Source organism: Podarcis bocagei (genome assembly GCF_964188305.1).
Source record: "Podarcis bocagei genome assembly, chromosome: 13".
NCBI classification, from domain to species: Eukaryota; Metazoa; Chordata; class Lepidosauria; order Squamata; family Lacertidae; genus Podarcis; species Podarcis bocagei.
Window position 1 is genome coordinate 4,754,842 of NC_138138.1, and position 25,617 is coordinate 4,780,458.

At 43.9% G+C, this 25,617-nt stretch overlaps 1 protein-coding gene and 1 long non-coding RNA gene across 4 annotated transcripts in view; one reads left to right on the plus strand and one right to left on the minus strand.

Moving 5' to 3' along the window:
- Positions 1 to 902: 902 nt before the first annotated feature.
- The window catches only part of COL15A1 (collagen type XV alpha 1 chain), a 131,089-nt gene continuing 106,374 nt past the window's right edge, over positions 903 to 25,617 (plus strand). For 2 of the 3 annotated variants that reach the window (XM_081166095.1, XM_081166096.1), the window contains exons 1-2: positions 906 to 1,143; positions 1,248 to 1,330. In XM_081166095.1, coding sequence (XP_081022221.1) covers positions 1,133 to 1,143; positions 1,248 to 1,330 — 94 coding nt within the window. In that variant the 5' untranslated portion in view covers positions 906 to 1,132. Of the gene's footprint in view, positions 1,144 to 1,247; positions 1,331 to 25,617 lie in introns of all 3 variants that reach the window. The other variant, XR_014001256.1, reaches the window with a different exon arrangement.
- Positions 6,597 to 10,767, minus strand: LOC308571402. The gene is made up of 2 exons (XR_014001388.1): positions 9,287 to 10,767; positions 6,597 to 6,894 (listed from the first exon to the last, which is right to left on the minus strand). It is a non-coding gene; the product is annotated as an uncharacterized lncRNA (long non-coding RNA).

Genomic DNA, 25,617 nt, shown 5'->3' on the forward strand with positions numbered 1-25,617 from the left:
GTTCTTAACCCGAGGTACTATTTCTGGGTTAGTGGAGTGTGTAACCTGAAGCATATGTAACCTGAGGTACCACTGTACATCCAATTGGCAATAATGATGGGGAGAGTTAGTAGGTACTCAGTGCAGAAGGTGAATAAAGAATGGATAGTATTTGAAGAATATTTGAAAACCTATTATGATAGCAAAAAACCCCTGGCAGACCTTAAATGATTCTTGTAATGTATAGACAATAAACTAAAGAATATTTCTCTGAAGGAAATTAAGGAAACAAAGTATAATAATATGATACTGTGTAAAAAATAACAAATGAGATTTTGGTTTTTTTGAGAACAATCGGAAGTTTGATTTATTCTGTTTCAGTTTAGCTGCATCAAACTAGGTGGAACATATCAGAGGTGTGATGAGGAACAATTGTTGGAGGTCTTTACTTAATTTTTAGAAAACCATTTATGATTTGCCTGTTAATATACCCAACTTTAGACAATGTTCAGTAAACCAGAAGGCATCCTTAAAACCAAGAAATACAAGTGAGAATGAAGAGTCTGATCCTGTGGGAAAGCTCTCCCTCATGTCAGCCCAACTTAAACACTTGATTTAATGCTCTTTTGTGAAACTGCTATTCCTTTTGGGAAGTTCCTCCTGTGTCAGCCCCGCTGAGACAGGAGCTGCCACAATTTCCCAAAACAGCCGTGGACATTAAAAAGAAACATTGCTTTTTATCAGAGGATGTTAACCACAAAGGGAATGCAGCCCTCAGAGGGAGAATGAGTTGCTGAGGAAGCTTCCCGGGTCGTGGCGATTGTATTGCTGTCATTTGATGGGAAATCTGAGGACAGACAAAAATATAGGAGGAGCATGAGGTCCTGGACTTAGCTGTGAGGTAGAAGAAGAGGAGCTGGAAGATGGTGGGTTCTGTAAGGAAAACATAGCAGAAGGAGTCGGATTTCAGTGCTGGGAGCCCGGCTTGGAGGCTTGCAGTGACTCACTGAGAGCCAGCCTGAGAGAGAGCTGCCTTTGTTCCACTTGGGCTGAGCGCTGGTGGGGAAGAAAGCAGCTCAGCAGCCGCCTCTCTCTTCCCCAACTCCAGGCAAGCAGCTGAACCTGTCTTTGGCTGAAGACTGGCTTTTGCAAAATGCTTCCCAGGTAAGAACCACCACCTTCACCCTCGCCACCCTCACATGGAGGCACTGAATTGTTTCACCTCACCTCTGGCTTCCTTCCTCTCCCTCTTTCCCAATTTTCTCCAGTCATTCCCGGGTGCCCTGGAATTTGCTCCTGCTGCTTTTGGGTTCATTGCTCCCTGCCGGTCTACCAGCTCAGGTCATAGAAGGTAAGAACCTCCTCTTTCCCCTTTCCTAGTTCTGGGGAGAGGGGACATTCTGAAATCTGTCTTTTTACCAGCGATGTGAGCAGGAAATGTGCATAGGCTTGGAAACGGGATGCTGAGGGCTTCTGCCAGATAACTTTATCAAGTGTTTGGAATGTCAGAAACTTACAGCTGTCATTCATTCTGGCACTTGAAGGATTACAGCAGAACTGCACACTAAACAGAAAAACTCTTTTAACCTTCATTCTGGTGTCAGAAAAGCAGGAAGGGTTGCTCTGCATGGCTCAGAGAATGCAGAACATTCCAAAAGTATGCCTGAAATGGTATAACACTTTGGTGTAAGGAATTTTTCAAAGTGTCAGTGACCTTTAGGGGCATGGTGATGTGGAGTTTTAAATACTTAATGGGTATTTTATTTCCTGTGTGTGTGCCAAACCCAGCATTTTAGGATGGGGCAGGCTGTCATCCTAATAAATAAATAAGGGTAGGCAGGCAGATTGTGCCCTGCAGTTGCTCTCTAATCACCTTAAAAAATTACTGTGCATATCACTTGGACTTTTCCCTAGTTAGGGAAGCATATGGGGAGGAGGGGAGGCTATTTCTCTTCATCCTCACAGTAATCAAGGTAGGCTGGACAAAAAGAAAGAGAAACTGCCTCAGCATTGCCAGCTGTTTCACTGCTGATAAAAGTTTTAAATCTGGCTCTCCCTATTCCCAGTCCCCATTAAATTGCTACCTGTCACGGGCTCTTTACAATTCTTATCCATTCTTGCAACAACTTTTTAAGTGATTCTTGCAACAACTTTTTAAGTGAAGGAAACCTGTGGCCCTCCAGATGTGGGCTGCACCTCCCATCATCCCCACCCCTGGCAGGGCGTTGGATGCCAGCAACATCTGGAGAACCACAGATTGGCCACCCTGACTAGTAAAGGTAAAGGGACCCCTGACCATTAGGTCATGGCCAACTCTGGGGTTGCGGCGCTCATCTCGCTTTATTGGCCAAGGGAGCCAGCGTACAGCTTCCGGGTCATGTGGGCAGCATGACTAAGCCGCTTCTGGTGAACCAGAGCAGCACACGGAAACGCCGTTTACCTTCCTGCCAGAGTGGTACCTATTTATCTACTTGCACTTTGATGTACTTTTGAACTGCTAGGTTGGCAGGAGCTGGGACTGAGCAACAGGAGCTCACCCCGTCGTGGGGATTCAAACCACCAACCTTCTGATTGGCAGGTTCTAGGCTCTGTGGTTTAACCCACAGCGCCACCTGCGTCCCTTGGCCACCCTGACTAGCCCAAACCAAATTAGGTCACATTCAAGGTTTAATTAACCAGGTATTTCACAAAAGTAATCGACACAAACTGTGTACTAAGCTGCAAATGTGAGTCATCTGTGGACTTGGGCCTTCTCAGGGAGGCAAGCGTGGGTGTCCACAAAAATAATTCACGGAAGGCAAAGGTGGCTACAGATTGCTGACTTTACTGTTTGCAGTCCTTATATGGTGTGTTTTTTTTAAATTCATTTTACAATACAGGGCAAGGCACTCGAAAGATATACAGTTTCAATCTCTCCATTGAACAATACTCTAGGACTCTACACCTATACCTGCTAAGGCTGAATTTCACACCTTTTACACAGAAGCTGCCTTTGCTGTTCTAAATACCAGACATAAGGTCCAAAACCAGTCATACTCTTTTTTGGTTTAAGCTGATCTGTCTATACCATAAAGAAACATACACAGTGGTACCTTGGTTCTCAAACTTAATCTGTTCCAGAAGTCCGTTCCAAAACCAAAGCGTACCAAAACCAAGGTGTGCTTTCCCATGGAAAGTAATGCAAAATGGATTAATCCGTTCCACCTAAAACACCGTTACACCTAAAACAGGGTGTATCTGAAGAAGTGTGCATGCACACGAAAGCTCATACCAAGAACTAACCTGGTTGGTCTTTAAGGTGCTACTGGAAGGAATTTTTTTATTTTGACTATGGCAGACCAACACGGCTACCTATCTGTCCCTAAAACAGCAATTGAACATGAATTTTAACGAGACCATTGACCCATAAAATGAAAGCAATAAACAATGTGCTGCAGTCACACAATCAATCAATCAATCAATCAATCAGTAGCTGAACTGGGTTCCACACAGTCACAAAAAAGAGCCACAAAAACAAAATGCGAGATAAATAGCAAAAACAGACAGACCTCAGTGTGGCACCCAAAACGGAAGTGTGGCACTCAAAACAGAGCATGTTTGGCTTCCGAAAAATGTCCGCAAAGTGGAACACTTCCGGGCTTGCAGTGTTTGGGTTCCAAATTGTTTGAGTACCAAGGTGTTTGAGAACCAAGGTGCCACTGTAATGCAAAGTGGATCATTCATTGGGGAAAAAATGGACCCTGGCCAAAATGGTCAGTAAGTTCTGTATGAACTTTTTATATAGACACTCAACAAACACAAGGTTGGCGGGGGGGGGGGGGAGAGACCAAACAAGCCTAAGTCAGACCAACTATCTTCACTCATTGTTGAACTTCACTCATGTCTTCCTTATGTAATAATAATATTTTTTAAAATTTATATCCTGCCCATCTGGCTGGGTTTCCCCAGCCCTTCTTGACGGCTTACAACATATATAAAAACACAATGAAACATCAAATGTTAAAAAACAAAATATCCTATACAAGCAATAAACAAACCAATAAATCAATAAAAACCAATAATAATAATAATAATAATAACAGTTTACAGTTATACCCAAATTAAGAGAACCGCCAACCCCAGCTAAACATTTAACCAACACCAACCTGACAAAAATGAAACAGGGGAACCAAAATTAGAACCATTTAAAACATTTTAAAACTTTTTAGCCAGTTGCCCCACCCCAAGTGTTGTTCCAGGAATGTCCCTCCGGCCTCCCAGGAGCCTCTTTGAGCTGTGCAAGGTGAATCTGGGCCCCGCCCCCTGGGCCAGGTGGAAATGGGCCTTGCAGCAGGGAGCGCTCTTCCTTCCAGCCTTAGTCTTCATCCTACACAAAGTGTTAAAGGATTATTCAGATGTGCATGTTGTGACTGGGAGGGAAAGTACTAAAGGATGACCATTTTAATAGCAGGTTCCCATAGTTCAGTAAGGCTCCTGTTGTAAATATTACACAGTGATGGGGGTATTTATCTGGTATATCTCTTTGCTCGCAGCTCATACTAAACAGATTCATCCACAAAGTTTTCAGATTTGAAAAGTACCTGAACGGAGCTGACAGGGGCTTGAAAGCATTTTTCTTCAGTGTGAGATGGTAGTCTCAACAAACTGTAAGCAGGTTGGTTTTTATATTCAGTGAGGTAATAAGTACATCCAGGTACGGACTGGCTGAACGCTTTGGTGGATTAGTTGTGATGATTGGCATGGTATTTCTGCTGAATGGCTTCTCTACATGCTTTAAGTTCTACATCCCCTTCATCTGCCAGTTTCTTGCACTTCTCTGTTATTGCGCTAAAGGTCTCCTCGCTCGTTTCCCTGTGTGGTTCCATAATTCCTAGGAACTCTTGTTTATGTGCTTTCTTTTTCATTACATTTAACTTTACAGATATGGGATGCGGGTGGTGCTGTGGTGTAAACCACTGAGCCTTGGGCTTGCCAATCGGAAGGTTGGCGGTTTGAATCCCCATGACGGGGTGAGCTTCTGTTGTTCAGTCCCAGCTCCTGCCAACCTAACAGTTTGAAAGCACGTCAAAGTGCAAGTAGATAAATAGGTACCACTCCGACGGGAAGGTAAACGGCGTTTCTATGCACTGCTCTGGTTTCACCAGAAGCAGCTTAGTCATGCTGGCCACATGACCCGGAAAAACTGTCTGTGGATAAACATCGGCTCCCTTGGTCAGTAAAGTGAGATGAGCGCCGCAACCCCAGAGTCGTTCATGACTGGACTTAACTGTCAGGGGTCCTTTACCTTAACAAATGGCAGAGCTTGTGACAGGCTGTAGCATCAAACATTTGCTTACAACCACAAGACAAATGCTAAACATTAATGTCCGCAATGAACACAACAACTGGTACAAAAATTGTATTGGTATTGCTTGATCCTGCTAATCGTTTGAGCTGCAAGATAATGTTTGTGCAATTTTATTTTTTAGTCCACCAAGCTTCACATAGCATTGGTATATTGGGTAACAGGTGCCATCTTTAGATACCCTTGCAGGGAATTTTTTTTTAAAATTGTGCCAATTCTATTATGCGCATCACTTGCACTGCTCAGATAATTTACAGGGAGAATAAGTCTATGGAATAAGCAAAGGACAAAGGTGGTTTTAGAGTAGATTGCCCTGATTTGTTCTTGAACATCACCTCCTTTTCCTGCCATGGTCATATCCTTTGTCTGACCTTTTCCCCAACCTGCTGTAGAACAAAATTAGAATCCCATTGGCCAGTTGGTGGAGACACCCTATAGGGCATGGGTAGGCAAACTAAGGCCTGGGGTCCAGATCTCGCCCAATCACCTTCTAAATCCAGTCCAGGAATCAGTGGGTTTTTATATGAGTAGAATGTGTTCTTTTATTTAAAATGCATCTCTGGGTTATTTGTGGGGCATAGGAATTTGTTCATTTTTTTCTTCAAAATATAGTCCGGCCCCCCACAAGGACTGAGGGATAGTAGACCTGCCCCCTGCTGAAAAAGTCTGCTGACCCCTGCTATAGGGCATGCCATAAACACTGGGAATGAAAATCCTACAAATGCATTAGCTAGCAGATCCTGTTGGCCTCAGAAAAGGAACGTGCTGCGTGCCCAGGGTAACGCAACATTCATTTTGTTTTGAATCCGTGGAACTCTGTACAGCATTGCTATAGAAGAATGTTCTTACTCTACACCCTTCCTAAAGGTCTGTATCTGCTCCCAATATTCTACAGACTATTTTTAAAACAGCCGAGAATATAAGAGTTTATTTTCTTTTGTCAGCCAAAGCATGGGATTAGTCACTCCTGTATAAATTCTATTTTGCATAGTTCATTTTTTCCAGGTGACAACCTTGCTAATTCTGTATTTATTGAAGTGGATGAGTGATGGATAGGGTGTGGTTCTATGGTTTCCTTGAGCCAGGAGTTGTGGGCCCAAGAGAAAGTGTTTAGTGAAGGACAATCCTTTAGCTTGTCAGCTACATCATAACAGAGATGGCCTCCCTGGCAGCTGAATGTTTCAGTGCATGTTGCATGCCGTAGAAAAGGCACAGTGCTGCAAAAGAGGAGTACAAATAGGAAGCATGAAACAAATGAAATGATTCCTTGTGATGGGCTGCAGTTGAGTATTTTATATGGGACTAGATTGGGTCACTTACATGGGAAGCATAAAGAATTGACTTAAGAATTGATTTGTTGGATCAGACCAAGGGTTCATGTAGTCCATTATTTTGCTGCAAGCAAGAGCCAGAGCCAGAAGTTTCTGGAAGCAGAACATGGAATCATTTGCCATGACCTTCTGTTTGTCCATCACCAAGTGGTGCTCAGAGAGGTACATGGCCTGCTATCATGTAAGGTCCATTTAGCTGCCATGACCAGTTGTCAGAGATTCACCTCTTCTCCACATTGCCTTTGAGGGGCAACCCCCCCCCCCAAAAAAAAAATTAGGCATTGAACTTCTACATACAGTGGTACCTCGGGTTACATACGCTTCAGGTTACAGACGCTTCAGGTTACACACTCCGCTAACCCAGAAATAGTGCTTCAGGTTAAGAACTTTGCTTCAGGATGAGAACAGAAATTGTGCGGTGGCAGCGGGAGGCCCCATTAGCTAAAGTGGTGCTTCAGGTTAAGAACAGTTTCAGGTTAAGAATGGACCTCCGGAACGAATTAAGTACGTAACCAGAGGTACCACTGTATGCAGTGTGGTGATCACACAGGGTCCCTGGACGTTTCACCATCTATTGAGCCCTGTGCCACCACTTTATTTCTCGCTGCCACCACCCAGGCCCTACCTGGTACAATACTGAGTCTGATCAGGGTTAAATTGGAACATAAACTTCTGTTTATTTATTGCAGTTTAGCAAGCGTGTGGATTCATAAACGGTATCAGTCAATTACAATCATGGGGTGCCTATCCAGACCTATAACTTCCGCTACCTGCTCTCATTCACTAAACCACCTCTCAGATATTTCCTTGTCTTCCTAGTTCCTAACTGTTCCTGACTCAGCTTATTTCGCTACACTAACTCAACCTACCCACAGACTCTATCCCAATTCACTCCCACTCCAACCAACCACCCAACTCCCAACGAACTCCTTCCGCCCCTCCCAGAGCTGGTTTTATAGTCCCTCTGACTCCACCCCCCTGGGTTCTGATTGGGTAACCTGTTTAACTATTTCACCTCCAGCACTCTCATATGTTAAAGTCACATGCAGTTCTTCCTAATAAACATTTTCTTAGCATCTTCTAGGTTTTCACCTCTTTGGCCATCTTGCCACCTCAGCAAGTCAGATTCAGAAAATAGAAATGTTAGTTATATGTTCTTTTTAATTTGTGCTAAACACTTGTTGCATTTTTATTCATCATCAACAGTTTTGTTAAACGTGTTTTGCTTTGAGTTTCCGGAAACTGCCTCTCAATAGAGATAGCCTGGCCTGCTTAATTGCACACCCAAAATAGGATTAGAACATAGTAGTAGTGAGGTGAACCCCACTTAAGGTGTGAACTCAGTGGATGGCCTTGGGCATACAGGATTCTCTCATTCCCACATTTGAAATAGACTGAACTCATGCTGACCTTCTTTATGGTGTTGCTGTAAGGGTTCCTGAGATAATAAATACAAAATGGTTTGATGTGTAGGGAGGTTAATAAAGAGCCTCTTAACTGGAAAGGAGACAAAACTTGGGTGGTTATTGGCTCAGAAGAACTCCACCCATCATGAGGATGCCTGAGTGGGGAAAAATAGGGCGGTGGAGTTGGTTATGATGGTTTGTAACACTTAGCTCAACCAATAGTTCTGTGTTGGTTTTGGCAATGAGGATAACTTGTGAGAGCCGTACAGTAAAACAGTAGCAAGGTTTTGCAAGGTGCTAAGTAGAGGTAGCTAAGGATGTTGTCTGTGGAAAGTTGAGCATCAAAATAAAAATAACTTGTAGAGGCTTCAGTTCCACATACTTTCAAGCAACTGGATAAGTTAAACCACTAAAATGCTGTCTTCCTCTGGGCAGCTGATAGTAGGAAAACCTCTTGCCTTTTAAAGTCTAGCTTGAACATACTGTATCAATTTAACAGTCAGATTAAGTAATCATGGCTAGTAACTAACATTTTATATTTAGTGAGGCACATGGAAAGCTGGAAAGTGAGGTGAGCGCCGCAACCCCAGAGGCATCTGTGACTGGACTTAACTGTCAGGGGTCCTTTACCTTTACCTTTTTATGGAAGCAGATCTAAATACACCTTTTCAAACTGATTTCCCCTTTCCTCCTCTCTTGCTTGCCTTAATTACTGTGGGATAATCAGCCTCTCATAACCAACATGCTTAAGTCTAATTACTGCATGAAAGGATTAAGACCATGGAGTAAGCTGCCTGCCAGGCTTAGCCCACTTTGGGAGCAACTAGGTAATCAAATTTTTGTTCCCCTTTAGTCCACCTGAGCTCAGTGTGTGAAGAGCTGGTTGCTACAGCTTAGCCGCATGGCTCTAACAAGTCACTCTTTGAGTTCCTGTACCAGTGATTTAGGAACTTTCAGCACTGTAACCAAGTCAAGTTTTACTGCCTGTGCAACTTTTTCTGAATGCTATATGGAAAACACATAAATCTGACCTTTTAAGAGTTTGTAAGTAATCTATTTTAAAATTTACTGAATGTGTTCTTTTTCTATGCTAGGGGAATAGGGAAGTTTTGGAAGGAACTTGGTCTATTTTAAAGGTCTAAAAGCTTATATTTTCATGTTTTACTTTGTTGCACATTTTGTGATTTTAAATCTCTGCTGGGGTTCTCTCACAAAAGAGTACTTGCCTCAAACTTGGATCCTGGCATCCAGAAAATCTCCTTTACCATGTTCTAAGCCTGCTTTCTGAAGCCGCCGCCTTCCTTGCTCTCTTCTTCTCTCTTTCCCCCCCAATTTTTAAAAATTGATTTTCCAAATTTATAAACAAACAAACACACACAAATCCTAACTGTAATTACTCCACTATTAACATTGTTAGGTGACTTCCTCAAATCCCCCTGGCTGAGTTTCAATGTATATCATTGTAACGGATTTCCAAAACTAATTTCTCATAAAATTTACTTAGTCTAGTAACATCTTTCTTTCTTTTCATATTAACTTGAAACGTATTATTCTATAACATCACATACTTAAATCCTAAGCCAATCTGGTACTTGCAAGTATTTCTATTTAAGTTATCTTAGCATATTTAGCTATATGGTCTTTTAATTTCATCCATTCCTCCTGGTACTCCTCCTCCTTCCAGTCGTGGACTCTTCCAGTCAGGTCGGCTAGCTCGCAAAAGTCCATCACCTTCACCTGCCATTCTTCCACTGTTGGCACTTCTTGTGTTTTCCATTTCTTAGTTAACAAAATCTTAGCAGCTGTTGTGGCATACAAAAACAATGTAACATTTTTCTTGGGCAATTCCAGACCTATTATTCCAAGAAGGAAGGCCTCTGGTTTCTTAATAAATGTATGTTTCAACATTCCCCCCCCCCCCAATTCATTATAAATCTTCTCCCAGAAGTCTTTCACCTTGGGGCAGGTCCACCACATATGATAAAAGGTACCTTCTTTTTCTTTACATTTACAATCTTGCTCTCCTCTTCTCGACCTGCTCCAGTCTTCCTTTCCTATCTCTGCCCCTTCTTTTTGTCTTCCGCTACTTTTGTAGGGCCTCTTGCTTCACCTGCCCCCTCCCTAAATGCTCCCTTTTTGTTCCATTCCTCCTCCCACTTCTTTGACCCAGGCCCTGATCCTCAGCCTTTGCACCAGTCTCTTCCATCAGCAACCTTGAGTCTGGCCTTCCTCACCAACTCTGGTGTTCCGTCTGTCTGTGACATCACTGCTGCTTTGACTTTAGGACATCAGCATTGCTCAACCTGTCGGCTGAGAGGCTTCATGACTGTTGTAAAATCCCCCACAGCATTACAGAGTAGCTAACCTTCATCAAGTCTAAAATAAGTTAATTTTCAACCTATGTGAAAATGTTTTGGTGAAACTGCAAGCACCTCTTTACAGACTACCAGGCCTTTTCAGTCAGATGCCCCAGCCCACCAGCTGCCAAACTGACTCTCTCCCAGGAATGGATCCAGACCAATAAGAGGCAATGTGCACAATCTTTGACATGTTCAGGCTCTGGGAAAACAGGAGGACTTCCAGAGTTGATTCCTTGAACTCTGGAGCAGTTCCTTGGTTCTCACTCAGAGCCATTCCTTCTACCCTCAGCAGCTGTGCCCCACTTCCTACCGCACAGTTAAGGAGCCATTGGAGGTCAAGTTCTCTTTAAAAAAAAAAAAAGGTAAAGGACCCCTGACAGTTAAGTCCAGGTCTTTCCAAAAGCTGGTTCTCCTCACTGTAACACAGATTGGAGAAGAGGAGGTTAAGGGGTGATATGATAGCCATGTTCAAATATATAAAAGGATGTCACATAGAGGAGGGAGAAAGGTTGTTTTCTGCTGCTCCAGAGAAGCGGACACGGAGCAATGGATCCAAACTACAAGAAGGAAGATTCCACCTAAACATTAGGAAGAACTTCCTGACAGTAAGAGCTGTTCGACAGTGGAATTTGCTGCCAAGGAGTGTGGTGGAGTCTCCTACTTTGGAGGTCTTTAGGCAGAGGCTTGACAACCATATGTCAGGAGTGCTCTGATGGTGTTTCCTGCTTGGCAGGAGGTTGGACCTGATGGCCCTTGTGGTCTCTTCCAACTCTATGATTCTAATAATAATAATAAAAAAGATGCTAGGGCTTTAACTGAGGAGCACAGATGAAACCCACAGGTACCAAAGGAGATCACTTTTTTCATTTGAAAATAAGTTCTACATATCTTTAATACAGGAGCAGCTATCTCAGTCCTTCATTAGGATTTGGTTGTCATGGTTGGGTGGGTGAGGGAGAATAGGTTAAAATTACAATTGTGCCGGATAGGAGCTCTATTGGTAGTGAGTGCCAACCCTGGATCCTACATTCCTTTTAAGAAGCAGGCAGAGTCATTGGCATAGTGCACTTGGACTTTGAAAAACTTGCGACAAAGTACCTCACCAAAGACTCCTGAGTAAGCTTAGCCATCAAGGAATAAGAGGAGAGGTCCTCTTGTGGATCAGGAATTGGTTGCAGGAAGCAAAGAGTAGGATTAAATAGACCAGGGGTGGTCAGGCTGGTCCCTTCCGCCCACTAGTGGGTGTTTCAGGATTCTAGGTGGGCGGTAGCGGGCTGAATCCTCCTTCCATCGAACACGGGTGGGCGGTAAGGAAAGTTTACCATCATGAAAGATGCATTAGTGGGTGGTAGGTATAAAAAGGTTGACTACCCCTGAAATAGAAGTTCTCCAAATAGAGATAAATGGAGTCTCCTAAGGATCAGTATTGGGACCTGTGCTGTTTAACTTCATAGAATCATAGAATCATAGAGTTGGAAGAGACCACAAGGGCCATCGAGTCCAACCCCCCGCCAAGCAGGAAACACCATCAGAGCACTCCTGACATATGGTTGTCAAGCCTCTGCTTAAAGACCTCCAAACAAGGAGACTCCACCACACTCCTTGGCAGCAAATTCCACTGTCAAACAGCTCTTACTGTCAGGAAGTTCTTCCTAATGTTTAGGTGGAATCTTCTTTCTTGTAGTTTGGATCCATTGCTCCGTGTCCGCTTCTCTGGAGCAGCAGAAAACAACCTTTCTCCCTCCTCTATGTGACATCCTTTTATATATTTGAACATGGCTATCATATCACCCCTTAACCTCCTCTTCTCCAGGCTAAACATGCCCAGCTCCCTTAGCCTTGTCCCTTAACTTAACTCTCCCTTAACTTGTTCATAAACTATCTAGAGTTGGGAGTGAGCAGTGAGGTGGCCAAGTTCGTCTGTGATACCATTTTTTTCAGGATCGTTAAAATAAAAATAGACTGCAAAGAGCTCCAAAAGGACCTCTCAAAACTGAGTGAATGGGCAGTAAAATAGCAAATGTTTTATGTGGGGCTGCCTTCAAAGATCCCTTGAAAGATTCACTTGGTGCAGAGTGTTGCTATGAGCATTTTGACAGATCTTGGAAGGCACAAGCAAAATCCAAAGCGTATTCTTTGTTTCCTTTTCAGAAAGGATGAAAGGCTTTTTTTATTTAGTTTGCCTTTTGGTTAAATCTTTCTCGGGCAGCTGATTACTGGATTTAACTCATATTGGTTTTTATGTGCATTTATTTATTGTATTTTTTATTATTGACTTGTAAACCACTCTGAGCATCTGAAGAAGCAAAATATAAATATTTCGATAAATAAAAACGCTGCCTTCTTTGACTATTGGTACCTCCATACATTGCTGGACTCCTTCCACCTCTGACCACTGATCCTGCTGGCTGGAGCTGGGGGAAGCTGGAAGTCCAGCATCACCGGGAGGGTTCAGGCTTCCTACCTGCGCCTCAGATAGTTTGCCTCAGTGGCGTAGCGTGGGGGGTGCAGGGGGGGCCGGCCACACCGGGCGCAACATCTGGGGGTTAGGGTTAGGGGGCGCAAATCCACGGGTTAGGGGGCGCAAATCCACGGATTAGGGGGCGCAAATTACTTGCCTTGCCCCGGGTGCTGACAACCCACGCTACGCCACTGGTTTGCCTTGACTCTGCTCTGTGCTGAAGCAATCATTGAGGACCCTGCTCTGTGTTCTTCCATCAACAGAACTACTGTACAGTGGTACCTCGGGTTAAGTACTTAATTCTTTCCAGAGGTCCGTACTTAACCTGAAACTGTTCTTAACCTGAAGCACCACTTTAGCTAATGGGGCCTCCTGCTGCTGCTGCGCCGCCACTGCACGATTTCTGTTCTCATCCTGAAGCAAAGTTCTTAACCCGAGGTACTATTTCTGGGTTAGCAGAGCCTGTAACCTGAAGCGTCTGTAACCCGAGGTACCACTGTACATTAAATACTTTTCTTCTTTGGCACCAAAATTGTACTTCTCTCTTGAAAGAGGTACGCCAGGCTCCACTTCTGTTTGTCTTTCGGGGGGTCAGTGAAAACATGTTTTCTTCCAGTGCTCTTTTGGGATGCCTTTTAATTGTCTTCTTTAAAATATACATTTATGAAATATAAGCACAACAGTAAGTTTAAAACAATATATAAAGCCTAAAAGCATGAAGTATATGTAGATAGCTTCAGTATATTGAACGAAATTCAAATAATACAAAATAAGGGCCATTTCCTTGGCCTATCTGATATAATCATAACATTATGGTTATTCAGATGGTTGATGATTATCTGTTAAGGGTGAGATTTAATTGATGAAGGAAGGTGAATTCATAATGGTTTTTTAAAAAAGAATATACAATTGTATATTATATTGAATCTTATCATTCTAAGTGCTTATAAATGAAGCCCACTTTTCAATAGACTTATTGTATTTTGTGTTTTGATTAGTGCTGAAATAGTAAGTAAACTTGTAAGATGTGCTGTTTCTCATAGCTTAAAATAAAATAAAAACAGAGAACATAATGTTGGACAGATCTATTACTTGGCCTCACAGTCGAACCTGAAACATTGGACTGTGAACACGAGTAAATGGGAAAGACAGTTTTTTTGGCCTCAATCTCCATCAAAAAAACAACCCCCCAAGTAAATGCTGTTACGGAAATTACGGGGGTGTGACACATCTTTAAAGTTGTTAAATGCTACAAATATTATGCCTGAATGTATCCTTTTGACTTGACTGCTCAGGGAAGATACCTAGCTTTATAAATCATATAAAATCAACCCCTTTGCCAAGTTCCTCCATTCCAACACCATTTTGCCCATGGAAAAAGGACTCTTCCCTGCCACCTCCCAAGAGGACATGTGTTAAGTTGTGGGTAGACATAGCAGATGACACAGCGATTCTTCCAAAGCAGCTCTTTATTTGTAAGCTGGAACAGAACTGAACTGAAGAGCTCAGTCAGCCTGCTTATATAGAGCTCCAGAACAATGTAACTGTTGCCATTTTCTAAAACTATCCAATCACTGAACGTCACTTTCGATCCTTCATTTGCATAGCTATCTACAGTATCCCCCTGCTGGCCCAGGGTGAGAACTTCAGTACATAACAACATGTACATCCACCCCACCCAGGGAAGTGCCCAGGGGTGACAATTGCTGAGCAGTTAGTTTCCAAAAGCCCATCACTGGACTCGCCCCAGGTTATGGATGTGCAAAGGGAGCTCTATTGTCCTTTAATGGTGGGCACTTGAGAGGTGCCTGGACATGTTTTGCCTATGCTAAACCAAAAAGGGATGTGGGTGACGCTGTGGTCTAAACCACTGAGCCTTTTGGGCTTGCCGATCAGAAGGTCAGCAGTTCAAATCCCCGCAATGGGGTGAGCTCCCGTTGCTCGGTCCCAGCTCCTGCCAACCTAGTAGTTCGAAAGCATGGCAAAGTGCAAGTAGATAAATAGGTACCACTCCAGTGGAGAGGTCAACGGTATTTCCATGCGCTGTTCTGGTTCACCAGAAGCGGCTTAGTCATGCTGGCCACATGACCCGGAAAAACTGTCCGGACAAACACCGGTTCCCTCAGCCAGTAAAGCGAGATGAGCGCCGCAACCCCAGAGTCGTCCGGGACTTAATGGTAAGGTTCCCTTTACCTTTACCTTTTAATCTTGTACCAAGGACTTATCTGGACATGTTTACCAAGGTTGTACTAGTGTAACCCCTGTCTACCCCTCCCCTTCTGTGACATGTCAGTGATGTAAAGATGATGTAACAGTGATGCTGTACGAACTGTATTCTGGGATATTGTGAGAAGTTTTAAAAGTCAATGTCGCCCCATGCTCTGGGTTCACTTACTGCTGTTTGATCCTGTTGCGCAACAATAAAGGATCTAAGTCTACTGACTGCTGTTTTGTCCCAAATTACTTGGCTGGAATTTCCTTCTTTTACTGACCGCATGGACCCGCGGGGAACTTGTACTCCGATGAGCAGGGCTGTTGAGTGGTCTCTCAACCCAGAATTTTCTTTAACAATGCTAAACAGTCACACTCGCAAAGCTAATACACTTCCACAGCTCAGAATAAAAGACGGTTAAGTATTAATTTGTAGGATGTGTCACACCATAAGCTGAATCCTTTTTCTCTTCAAAGACCTTAAATCCTTTCCCATTAACATCTGTGCTGTATTATTAGCAAACCTGTGCAGCCTGCTGTAAATAAAGAGCTCAGCAACAGTCTTGGAGAGTAAATATTTGTCTTTTCTAAGCGCACATGCAGCAATGGTCAGTAGAGTGTTGACTTAAACTTTGCACTGCTGAGGCCTGCGCTCGAAGGGAAGGATCCAGAATGACATTAGAATAGTCTCTGCCCTAAGAGTTCCTCAAAGCTATTTTGTTCTCCCCCCCACAGAACGCTCTGACCACTCACCCACCTGCTCTTCCAGACCCCCTTTCTTCTCCCAGCCAGATCCCGGCTTGCTCCGCCAATCGCACATTATCTTTATAGCCTCATTCCTTCAGTTATCTGAAAGAAGCAGCAGTTGCTCCAAAGGGAGCCTGCATCTCTGCGCCTCGACATCCGTTGGTCACCTTCATGGAATTCTGTGGGTGAGCAGCAGATTGATTGTGGAGCCGTTTTGTTTGTTTTTTTGCTTCAGAGTGCCAATGCAGTGGGTGTAAATAAGAATGCACTCAGGCTGTCGTTTTCTGAATGTGAACAGGCATCCATCCATAAATATGTTGAAGCAGATGTGGAAAGGAAGGGCCCAGTATCTCCAGTTCTGCTCCAAGAAAGTAAACAATGAGTGCAATTATGTTTTGACACTAAAAAGCACGGGATAAGCCCTTCAATTCCGCTGCCTTTCCGTATAGAATATTGTACTTGTGCCCAGCCATCCACATTAAAACAATGGCCTTTGTATCTTTACAGAACATCTTCAAGGGTCTTACCAGCTGTGCTGGCTGCTTCTTCTTGTACAGCCTGTCCTGGATTTATAGCCTTTAAAATGCTTTCCCTTAATCAAAGGAGAGCCAATTATCTGGGGGTGAAAAGGGTCCAAGTGTAATCTGCACTGGGGGTAACAGAGGGTTTCTGATAACACCTGTGGAACAAATTTAGTAAAGCAGACTTACCGTATTACATACTGTTTTCAAAATCGATTATGTTTGCCTGCTGGCCTTTGTGTAGCAATGCTTAAAGCACACAAACAAAATGTATTTGCTAAGTTCCTCAGCTGAACTGCAAATGACTCTTGAGACCTTTTTTGAAGCTTCTCCAAAGAAAATATTTTAAAAGCAATGTGTGTGAGAGTATGTGTACAGTGTTAAAAATGCTATCACAGTTGAGAACGATATCTGCCAGAAGGAGAAAAGTGTAGCACAAATAATTTAAAAGATCTGGAGTGTATTATTTTTTCAATAGTCTCCATGGATTTGGTGGGTGCACTGTATGAGTGGAAATTGTATTCCAGGGAACTCTGGGGCCTGCGGATATCTTATCAGGGGCTCCTCAGTGAGAAGATCAGTAATGGCAGACAATTCCCTGCCCACCACTGCTGACCTTTCCCTGTAATTTGCAGATGCAAGTGCATTCTACAGCGTGAGCTCTCCGTTCATGCAGGGTGCACCCATGTACATGCTTCAGGATCATAAGCTGTGAGCTGGGGTCTCTTGCAGAGAAGAACATGTTGAAATGATTCCATGAGGCTAGAACATTTGAAAATCATTTCTCAGCAGTGCAGAGTATGCACCCGTCTCCAATATGCTGCTGGAGTCCATTTCTTATACAGTGGTGCCTCGCAAGACGAAATTAATTCGTTCCGCAAGTTTTTTCTTCTTGCAAGTTTTTCGTCTTGCGAAGCACGGTTTCCCATAGGAATGCATTGAAAATCAATCAATGCGTTCCTATGGAGACCGTCCGGGGACAGAGGGGAAGCGCCGCGCACCTTCCCCTCTGTCCCCGGACCTGCTTAAAGCAAGGGGCGGCGGGGGAGAAGATTGCTTCTCCCCGTTGCCTGCCCCGCAATCTCCGGGACCTGTTTTAAAGCAAGGGAAGGGGCAGCGGGGAGAATTGCTTCTCCCCGTTGCCGCCCCTTGGTTCAAAAGGGGTCCGGGGAGAGAGGGGCTGGCAACAGGGAGAAGCGATCTTCTCCCCGCCACCCCTTGCTTCAAAAGAGGTCCGGGGACAGCGGGGAAGACGTGCTGCGCTTCCCCGCTATCCCGGGAGCTTGCGGGGCAAGCTTTGTTTTGCGAAGCAAGCCCACAGGGAAATGCGTCTTGCGAAGTGGCTAAGAAAACAAAAAACTCCTTCGTCTAGTGAGTTTTTTGTCTTCCGAGGCGTTCGTCTTGCGGGGTGCCACTGTAATCCTTGACCACAGGCCATACTGACTGGAGCTGATAGTTGAAGTTGAAGTCACCTCACTCAGTGGCGGAGCTTCATGTTCCAGCACCGGGGGGCGGAGAGCAGGCGGGGGCGGGGCTGGCACACATCCTGGGGATGTGGCACCCAGTGCAGGCAGGCAGGCAGCCAGCCACAATGGGATTGTGCCACGGGGATTGCGCTGCCAGGGGCAGTGAGCTCCCCACACACTCCTCTTCCTCCGCCAGTGACCTCACTCCGGAACTGCACGCTAGAGAGGCTGGGCAGGTGTTGGACCAGGGTCTGGAGCTGGCAGGGGGCTGGATTAGGGCCATTAAACTGCAGCTGAATTTAGAAGATGGCGGTGGTGGTGTGATTTCATGGTTCTCAGGTGCAGGAATTAAGGAGATGTTCTGGATGGGTTAGCACTCTGCCTGAGAGAGCAGATGCCTATCTTGGGTTGCTCACTTATCTCAAGTTGCAGCAGGAGGCCCAAGGGGGCAGGGACAACCTATGCACAACTCTGACTGGGTCATGAGTTTGAGACATTCCTGTATTGGGATAGCCAAGTCTATCCCAATAGACTTGGGAGTGAAATTGTGGATGTTTTGGAGGAGAACCCCCCACTCATAAGCATTTCATTTCATTATCATTGGCCCAACCTACTTTTACATTTGGTAACATCCAGCACTGGAATGCAGCCTCAAAAGGTCGGCAATGTTCAAGTCTAGTCCTTGGCTGAAAGTGATCTTCACCTCTTCAACTGCATTTCCATTATTGCTTCACTTGATGGGAAGGCAGGCTGCAAGCTAACTAACTAACTAACTAACTAACTAACTAACTAACTAACTATGGTAACTAACTAACTAACTAACTAACTAACTAACTAACTAATATTGCTTTGCCAGTTCATCATCTGCTGGTGCTGGATCATAGTCACATCCAATCTTATTGGAACTGGTGCTGTCGTTTTCTATTCCTTTTCTGCATAGTTGTTTTTTGCATTGCTTGCCTTGTGGCCTCACTTATAAAAAATAAGTAAATCTCTTCCTTATCTGCAGGCTTAAGCGCATAAACTACTGAGGTTACCATTTCATTCATTTGACAAAGCAGACTCTCACCCTCAAAAACTTATGCTACAATGCATCTGTTAGGGTGTAATCCTATATATTTTTATGACTCATCTTATTTTTGTGATTGTAAATTGTTTTTAACTGTATCTAACTTTTTTTTTTTAAGTTGCAATCCACAATGGAAGCTTAGGGTAAAGGGTGGGTAAACAACAACAACATCAACAACAACAACAACAACAACAACAACAACTCATAATAATATTGTCCCTAGGAGGGCTCAGTTGTCTTTCTTGCAACCGTTTAAGATTGCTACCTCTGAATGTATGAGGTAGAAACACACTGGTTATGCTTTTTACACACTGTTCATGGCAGTGCTCTTCTAGTTTTGACTAGCTTGATATATATACACAAGCACATATGTAATTGTTGACTGCCAGGCTGGGGAGTATCGAAAAGCTCAGTTTCAGTTCTCCTAAAGCAGGGGTCAGCAAACATTTTCAGCCGTGGGCCAGTCCACTGTCCCTCAGACCATGTGGGGGGCCGGACTATATTTTGAAAAGAAAAAAAACGAACAAATTCCTATGCCCCATAATTAACCCAGAGATGCATTTTAAATAAAAGCACACATTCTACTCATGTAAAAACACGCTGATTCCTGGACTGTCCACGGGCCAGATTATAAAGGCAATTGGGCCACATCTGGCCCCCAGGCCTTAGGTTGACTACCCCTGTCCTAAAGCGTAGGATGAGTTCTACTTAGTTTCCAGGCATTTGAGTTGAAAAATACCGTATCCCATTAGTCAGCAATCCTTTGGACTTAATACAATGAGTCATGCATGGCTTTGCTCTCTGCTTGGCAGATTCAGTGAGATTCATTATATTCCAATGGATGTGTGACCGCAGGGACGTGTTCCCCTTAGCCAAGCAAGGTCAACCCTCTTGAGATGTTGCTGGACCAGAGCTCTCCTCCTCCATGACCAGGGTCAATGGGGACTGGGGCTGATGGGAGCTTCAGCCAAGCAACATCTGGAGGGCCACACGTTAGCCAACCCTGCCCTCAATTATGCAGATAGCTGGCTTCAAGTTCTCAAGTTAGTTGCAAGAGAAGGAAGATGGTAGGTCAGGTAACTTCTTTAGTTTGCAAAGCTTTCACTTCAGAGAAGCTTGACTTACCAACCTAACTCCATTAATGGGTAAATAATATGTGCACCATGAGGAAACCTGGCATGCATCCTTGGCTGTCTCAGAATAAGAATACCTCTGGTTATAAATATCAAGAATATTTATTGATACTGAGGCTAAAGGCCTACAGCCTTGGTCTGCCTGCTTTTTTCTTATCAACATGTTAGCTTCGGCCTTCTTCTGTCCTCCCTGCCCCCTGCTCTGTCCTCGTTTTCTCTCTCCCACCCTCACCTCAGATTCCTTGTAATTCTTTCTGACCCTGTTCCAGTCCTCCTTGCATAGCTTCCTCCCATCCCATCACTTCCAGGATCTGTTGAGCTCTAGCAATGGTAGGGGGGATTTAGGATGACAGCAGCTTAGCCAATGTAAAGCAGGACCCTGTCCCTTTGTTCCTGTTGACCTTGTCTATTTCTCTTTGTCTTTCATACTGGTAAATCACCCTTCCTCTAAGAACCTCAGAGTGGATCACAGATCCTTGCCTTCTGGCCTTCCCAAGGATGGGCTGTGGGAACACCAATCTCAGGAAACCCATCAATGGATGTTCATTGTTCCCCTCAAGGGAGGGGTGCTGTGTACTTGACTGTATATCCCAAGGATCATGGGGGAGGGTGGTATCCAAGATGAGTACATGACCTCTCCCTTAGAGGATTGTGGAGGAAGATGATGCCCAAGTCTGCCTTTCCTTTTGAAGCAAAATGTCATTGAAATGGGAGAGAAATGCCTTCATATGAAGTCTTTGCAATTCTGGGAGAGGAGAGACTGCAGTGCTGGGGAGCAGGCAGGCTGGCGAGCCCCCCTAGATTTAGAGGCCCTAGTTGCCCTGCCCTCACATGAAGTCTGTGGTTTGCAGTTTTGGGAGAGGGAAGACTGTCTGCAGGCTGGTGAGGCCCCCAAATCTAGAGGCCCTAGGCTTCAGCTTACTTAGCCTATACATAAATCCGGCCCTGCATATGGTACCCAGGCACAAATGGTATCCATTCAGGCAGCTTCCAGGGCCAAATTTGCTTAGCTTCAAGAGACTACGCTCTCTTGGAAAAGGAACAGATCTGCCAGGGGCAGGCAGAGGTCTTTCTGACAAACCAGCCCCTCCACAAGAGATTGAACAATTCAGTGCCAGAGGTTTCATCACCATTGCCTTGCTGCATTGCAACTAGATTATTTGTATTTTGACATATGTTTGAATGTTGGGAACTTAATTAACAGAGGAAGGAGACAAGCAAGCAAAGCTGGCACTTAGAGATGAAGATTGTTTGCCGGTTAGCTGTCTTGCTTGTACAACATTTTAATCATTTCCAATATTTACCAAAGCTCTTTTGAGCTTTTATCTTGAAATCTCTTTTGTTCCTCTCTTTGGATTGTTTTAATATATAAGGTGATTAATCACAAGCTTGTAGTTTCTTCCCAAGCCTGGTAAATACTGGAATAGACATCTGTAAACAAACTGTAGCATCTCTGGAGCCTTTCCTAAATATCAGCACCAAAGAAATAACAAAATCAGCAGCTAGTAAATGTAGGGCTAAACTTTTCTCAGCTATACACATTTGTTGTTGACATTCATCTGTCTCAAGAGACAATGGAGTTCACCTCGAGAGGTGAAGTGAAACCGCTGGAGAATCACAGCGCCTGCTGTGGCTGCAGAGAATGGTAACTCGTAGCTGCTGACTCCCACGTTGCATTTGCTATGTTAGCAGCACTGAAGTGACCTCTCTGGAGCACAGACCTCAGCAGCGTATCTGGAGGTCCTGGGCTGCCCAGACAACAAGACCCACCTCTCAGTCTTGCTGAGGTTGTCCAAAGGAAAGCAGAGCGATGCATTTGGCACCAGTTTGGCTGCAGGAGGTGCCGGAAGGAGGCTGTCTATATCTATATCTAGCTGTCTATATACCTATACAAAAATTGGTGGGATTCAAAAGTGCTTGTAGCATATAAACATTTACCTCTGCACCATATTGTCAGAGCAGAGAGATTTCTAGCTATCTTATGTTCTTCCAGATTACATTTTCAGTATTATGTTTCCTTTATTCTGTGCTTCTAAATAATACTGAATCAGCATTTTCATAATCATGTTCCTGAAGTTTTGTGGCATACCAAAAAAATGAAAAAGGTGTCCTATTTTCAGAGGATCTCAGTCTGAAAATTGCCAGCCCCCCTTGCCCTGCATTGGTCAGAAATTCCAAGAAAACAAAAAAAAAATCAGTGCAGTTTGCCGTCTTGATTCAAAATGGTGTCCAGTTGTATCCCAACATACATGAAAATCTGCTCCTTGATTTCAGGAACCACCAGGTAGAATTTGGATCTGGTATCCAAATGCATAGCAGATAAACAGCTTTCCAAAATATATAATGGATGAGCTATACCTTCCCTCTAGTTGGGCGTCCACTATGTATGCATCAGTATTGCACATACAGTGGTACCTCGGGTCAAGAACTTAATTCGTTCCGGAGGTCCGTTCTTAACCTGAAACTGTTCTTAACCTGAGGTACCACTTTAGCTAATGGGGCCTCCCCCTGCTACCGCACCGCCGCCGCGCAATTTCTGTTCTCATCCTGAAGCAAAGCTCTTAACCCGAGGTACTATTTTTGGGTTAGCAGAGTCTGTAACCTGAAGCGTCTGTAACCCGAGGTACCACTGTAATATACATTTGGTAGAATTGATTCCCTTGTCTTCTGCATGGGATTCAAGAAGAAGATACAATATTTATTTGGATTGCTTGGCATGTGGAATTGGAAGCCTCATGGCGAAGGCAAACACTGAAATGCAAAATTTACTGGCTTCACATATATAAATATCTAGTTCATACAAGGCCCCTGAGAAGGTTGTCAAGGCTCAGATTAGTAAATCCACATCTGCAAGAAATGAGCCACATTTCTGTGTCTTCCAAACAACGCAGTTCTTCCCAAACTGCCAAATGACAAATAAGTTGGGGCAATGCTGAACTAAGGATTTGTCGTTTTGAGCGCTTTCCTCTGCCTCTCCCAGAGGAATCGTTTCCCCTTTGATGCATGAACCCTTCCCAAGAAATATGGAACTGATTTCTGTTCACATCGCCCCAGCTAGCTGCTTTCTGTGTCATAAGACTGAGCTGGGGGGGGGGCACTTTCCAAAAGAGGCTTTTCTTGTGAGATTTTCAGCGTACAGTTTGAATCTAATTAGGGCAAGGAATTCCATTGCATCAACTTTCCTCACTGGATCACAGTCCCTCTGCTCACAGCTGGAAGTCCTGATTTAAAAAACCAACAAACACAAAAGAGATATATGGAAAAGTATGTGTGTGTTTTAAGAAGGACTTTTGGCAACTTTTAGTGAAGTCCACAGTTATTTCAGGGATTCTGCTTTCTAGTTTTGTAAATGTAGTTTAACAAATGGCTTCTTTTTCATCCTATTTTTGCTGCATAAGAGATTGGCACAGCAGGAGAAAATAACTATCTTGACAAAACCTAACCATACTTGCAGTTTCCAAGCCTGGAATTTATTTCATTTTATTGCTGCAATGTTAATAGGCCTTCACAAAGCCCCACTGATGCCTGGGAACTGCTGGGTAAGTGTTGAAATGCTCTCATTTCTGCAGATCCAGGGAGCAGAAAATGATATTTCAACTCCCACCCTTCAGTGCAACCATTATGCAAACTAATTTCTCATGTTATTGACTTCTCATTCTATGCTTTTGAGCTATGTCAATGCTGGTGAGATGGTTACAAATAATTAAAACTGAGATTTCTTCTGAACTCAGCTTCTAAAATTTGAATTGTGTATTTTTATTTCTACTGGCAGGAGGGAAAGTTTTGAAGCATTTCAAGTTTGGGAGCTTACCAATTTATTATTTATCCAGAATTTTTTAGCCTGCCTTTTAGACTTCAGGGCAATATATTTTACTTGAAACATAAAAACAAAGCTCTAGCTCTAAAAGCATAATAAAATAGTAAGAGAGAGCTATCAGTGGTGCTATCTAAAACCACTCATTGAAAGGGAAGTAACAGATCAAATCAAGGCAAGGACCTGGCAAAATAAAAACTTTACAATATGTTGAAAAGTCATCTAGGAAAGTCATCTAGCACCCCAAACAAACGAACAAATACCAATGAAAGCAGGACATGGAACATGCTGCATGGGCAGGCTCACAGGGGAGAGGTTGTTCCTTCTAACAGCCCAGGACCAAATTGTTTAGCCCTATTAAGGTAAAGGTAAAAGGACCCCTGACCATTAGGTCCAGTTGCGGACGACTCTGGGGTTGCGGCGCTCATCTCGCTTTATTGGCCGAGGGAGCCAGCGTACAGCTTCCGGGTCATGTGGCCAGCAGGACTAAGCCACTTCTGGCAAAACAGATCAGCGCACGGAAACGCCATTTAACTTCCCACCGGAGTGGTACCTATTTATCTACTTGCACTTTGATGTGCTTTCGAACTGCTAGGTTAGCAGGAGCAGGGACCGAGCAACGGGAGCTCACCCCATCGTGGGGATTCGAATCACCGACCTTCTGATCAGCAAGCCCTAGGCTCTGTGGTTTAACCCACAGCGCCACCCACGTCCCTTAGCCCTATTACTTCCAGTTAAACTAATAACTGGCATTTTGAATTGAGCTCAGAAGCCTATAACCAGAATGACACCCTGCACAGTTTGTGAACTCAACATGCCCAGTGCCTCCTGCCAGTCATGTGGGGGGGGTTTGATAAACCACTTGAACTGCAAGTCTGTCTTGTGGAAAGGAAGAGACAGGATGATTCTACAGTTCCTTGAGGAAATTAAGGAAACGTCAGCAGGATATTTAGAGGTGTCAGTAAGAAGGCTAAAATCATTGTGGGAAAAATTGAATTATTTGTTTAAACTCACTGAAGAGATGAGGACAGAGGACAACCCTCTGGAAGGTTCTTCTCCACAGGCACAGTGATTTGAGTGGCAGCTACACAAGAGCCCCATGCTCCACTGGGGGCTTGCACAGGCAAACTTCCCAGAAGATCATGCCCTGGCTTTCGTCACTCTAGATACACATGCGCAAGGAAAATCCGATAAGAAAAAATGAAACTGCTTTGTAAGCCTAAGCGCAGTAAGTTCTTCTAGTTGGAAGTTCAAGTTGAAGACATATGTTCTTCCAAGATACACGATTCAACACTGCAACGCTTTTTCAAAGGCAGGAGGAGATTCTCTGTTGCTTGGAGTTATGGAAGATATAAATTCCCAATTTCTCATCAGGCTCAACCACGCCATCACCTCTCTGTCAGAAATGCACAGACCTTGCAGTCTTTCCTTCCTTCCTTCCTTCCTTCCTTCCTTCCTTCCTTCCTTCTTTCCTTCCTTCCTTCCTTCCTTCCTTCCTTCCTTCCTTCCTTCCTTCCTTCCTTCCTTCCTTCCCATTTCTGGCTCTGAAACTGCATGTACAAGAGTCACTCTCCAGGCTGCAGGAACATATGTTCAAAGAGGAGAGTTTCCTTTCCAAATATCCCTTGCATTCCATAAAAAAGTTTTCAGGAAGGCACCACAAGGTAGTAGTAGTAGTAGTAGTAGTAGTAGTAGTAGTAGTAATAATAATAATAATAATAATAATAATAATAATAATAATAATTTATTATTTATACCCCGTCCATCTGGCTGGG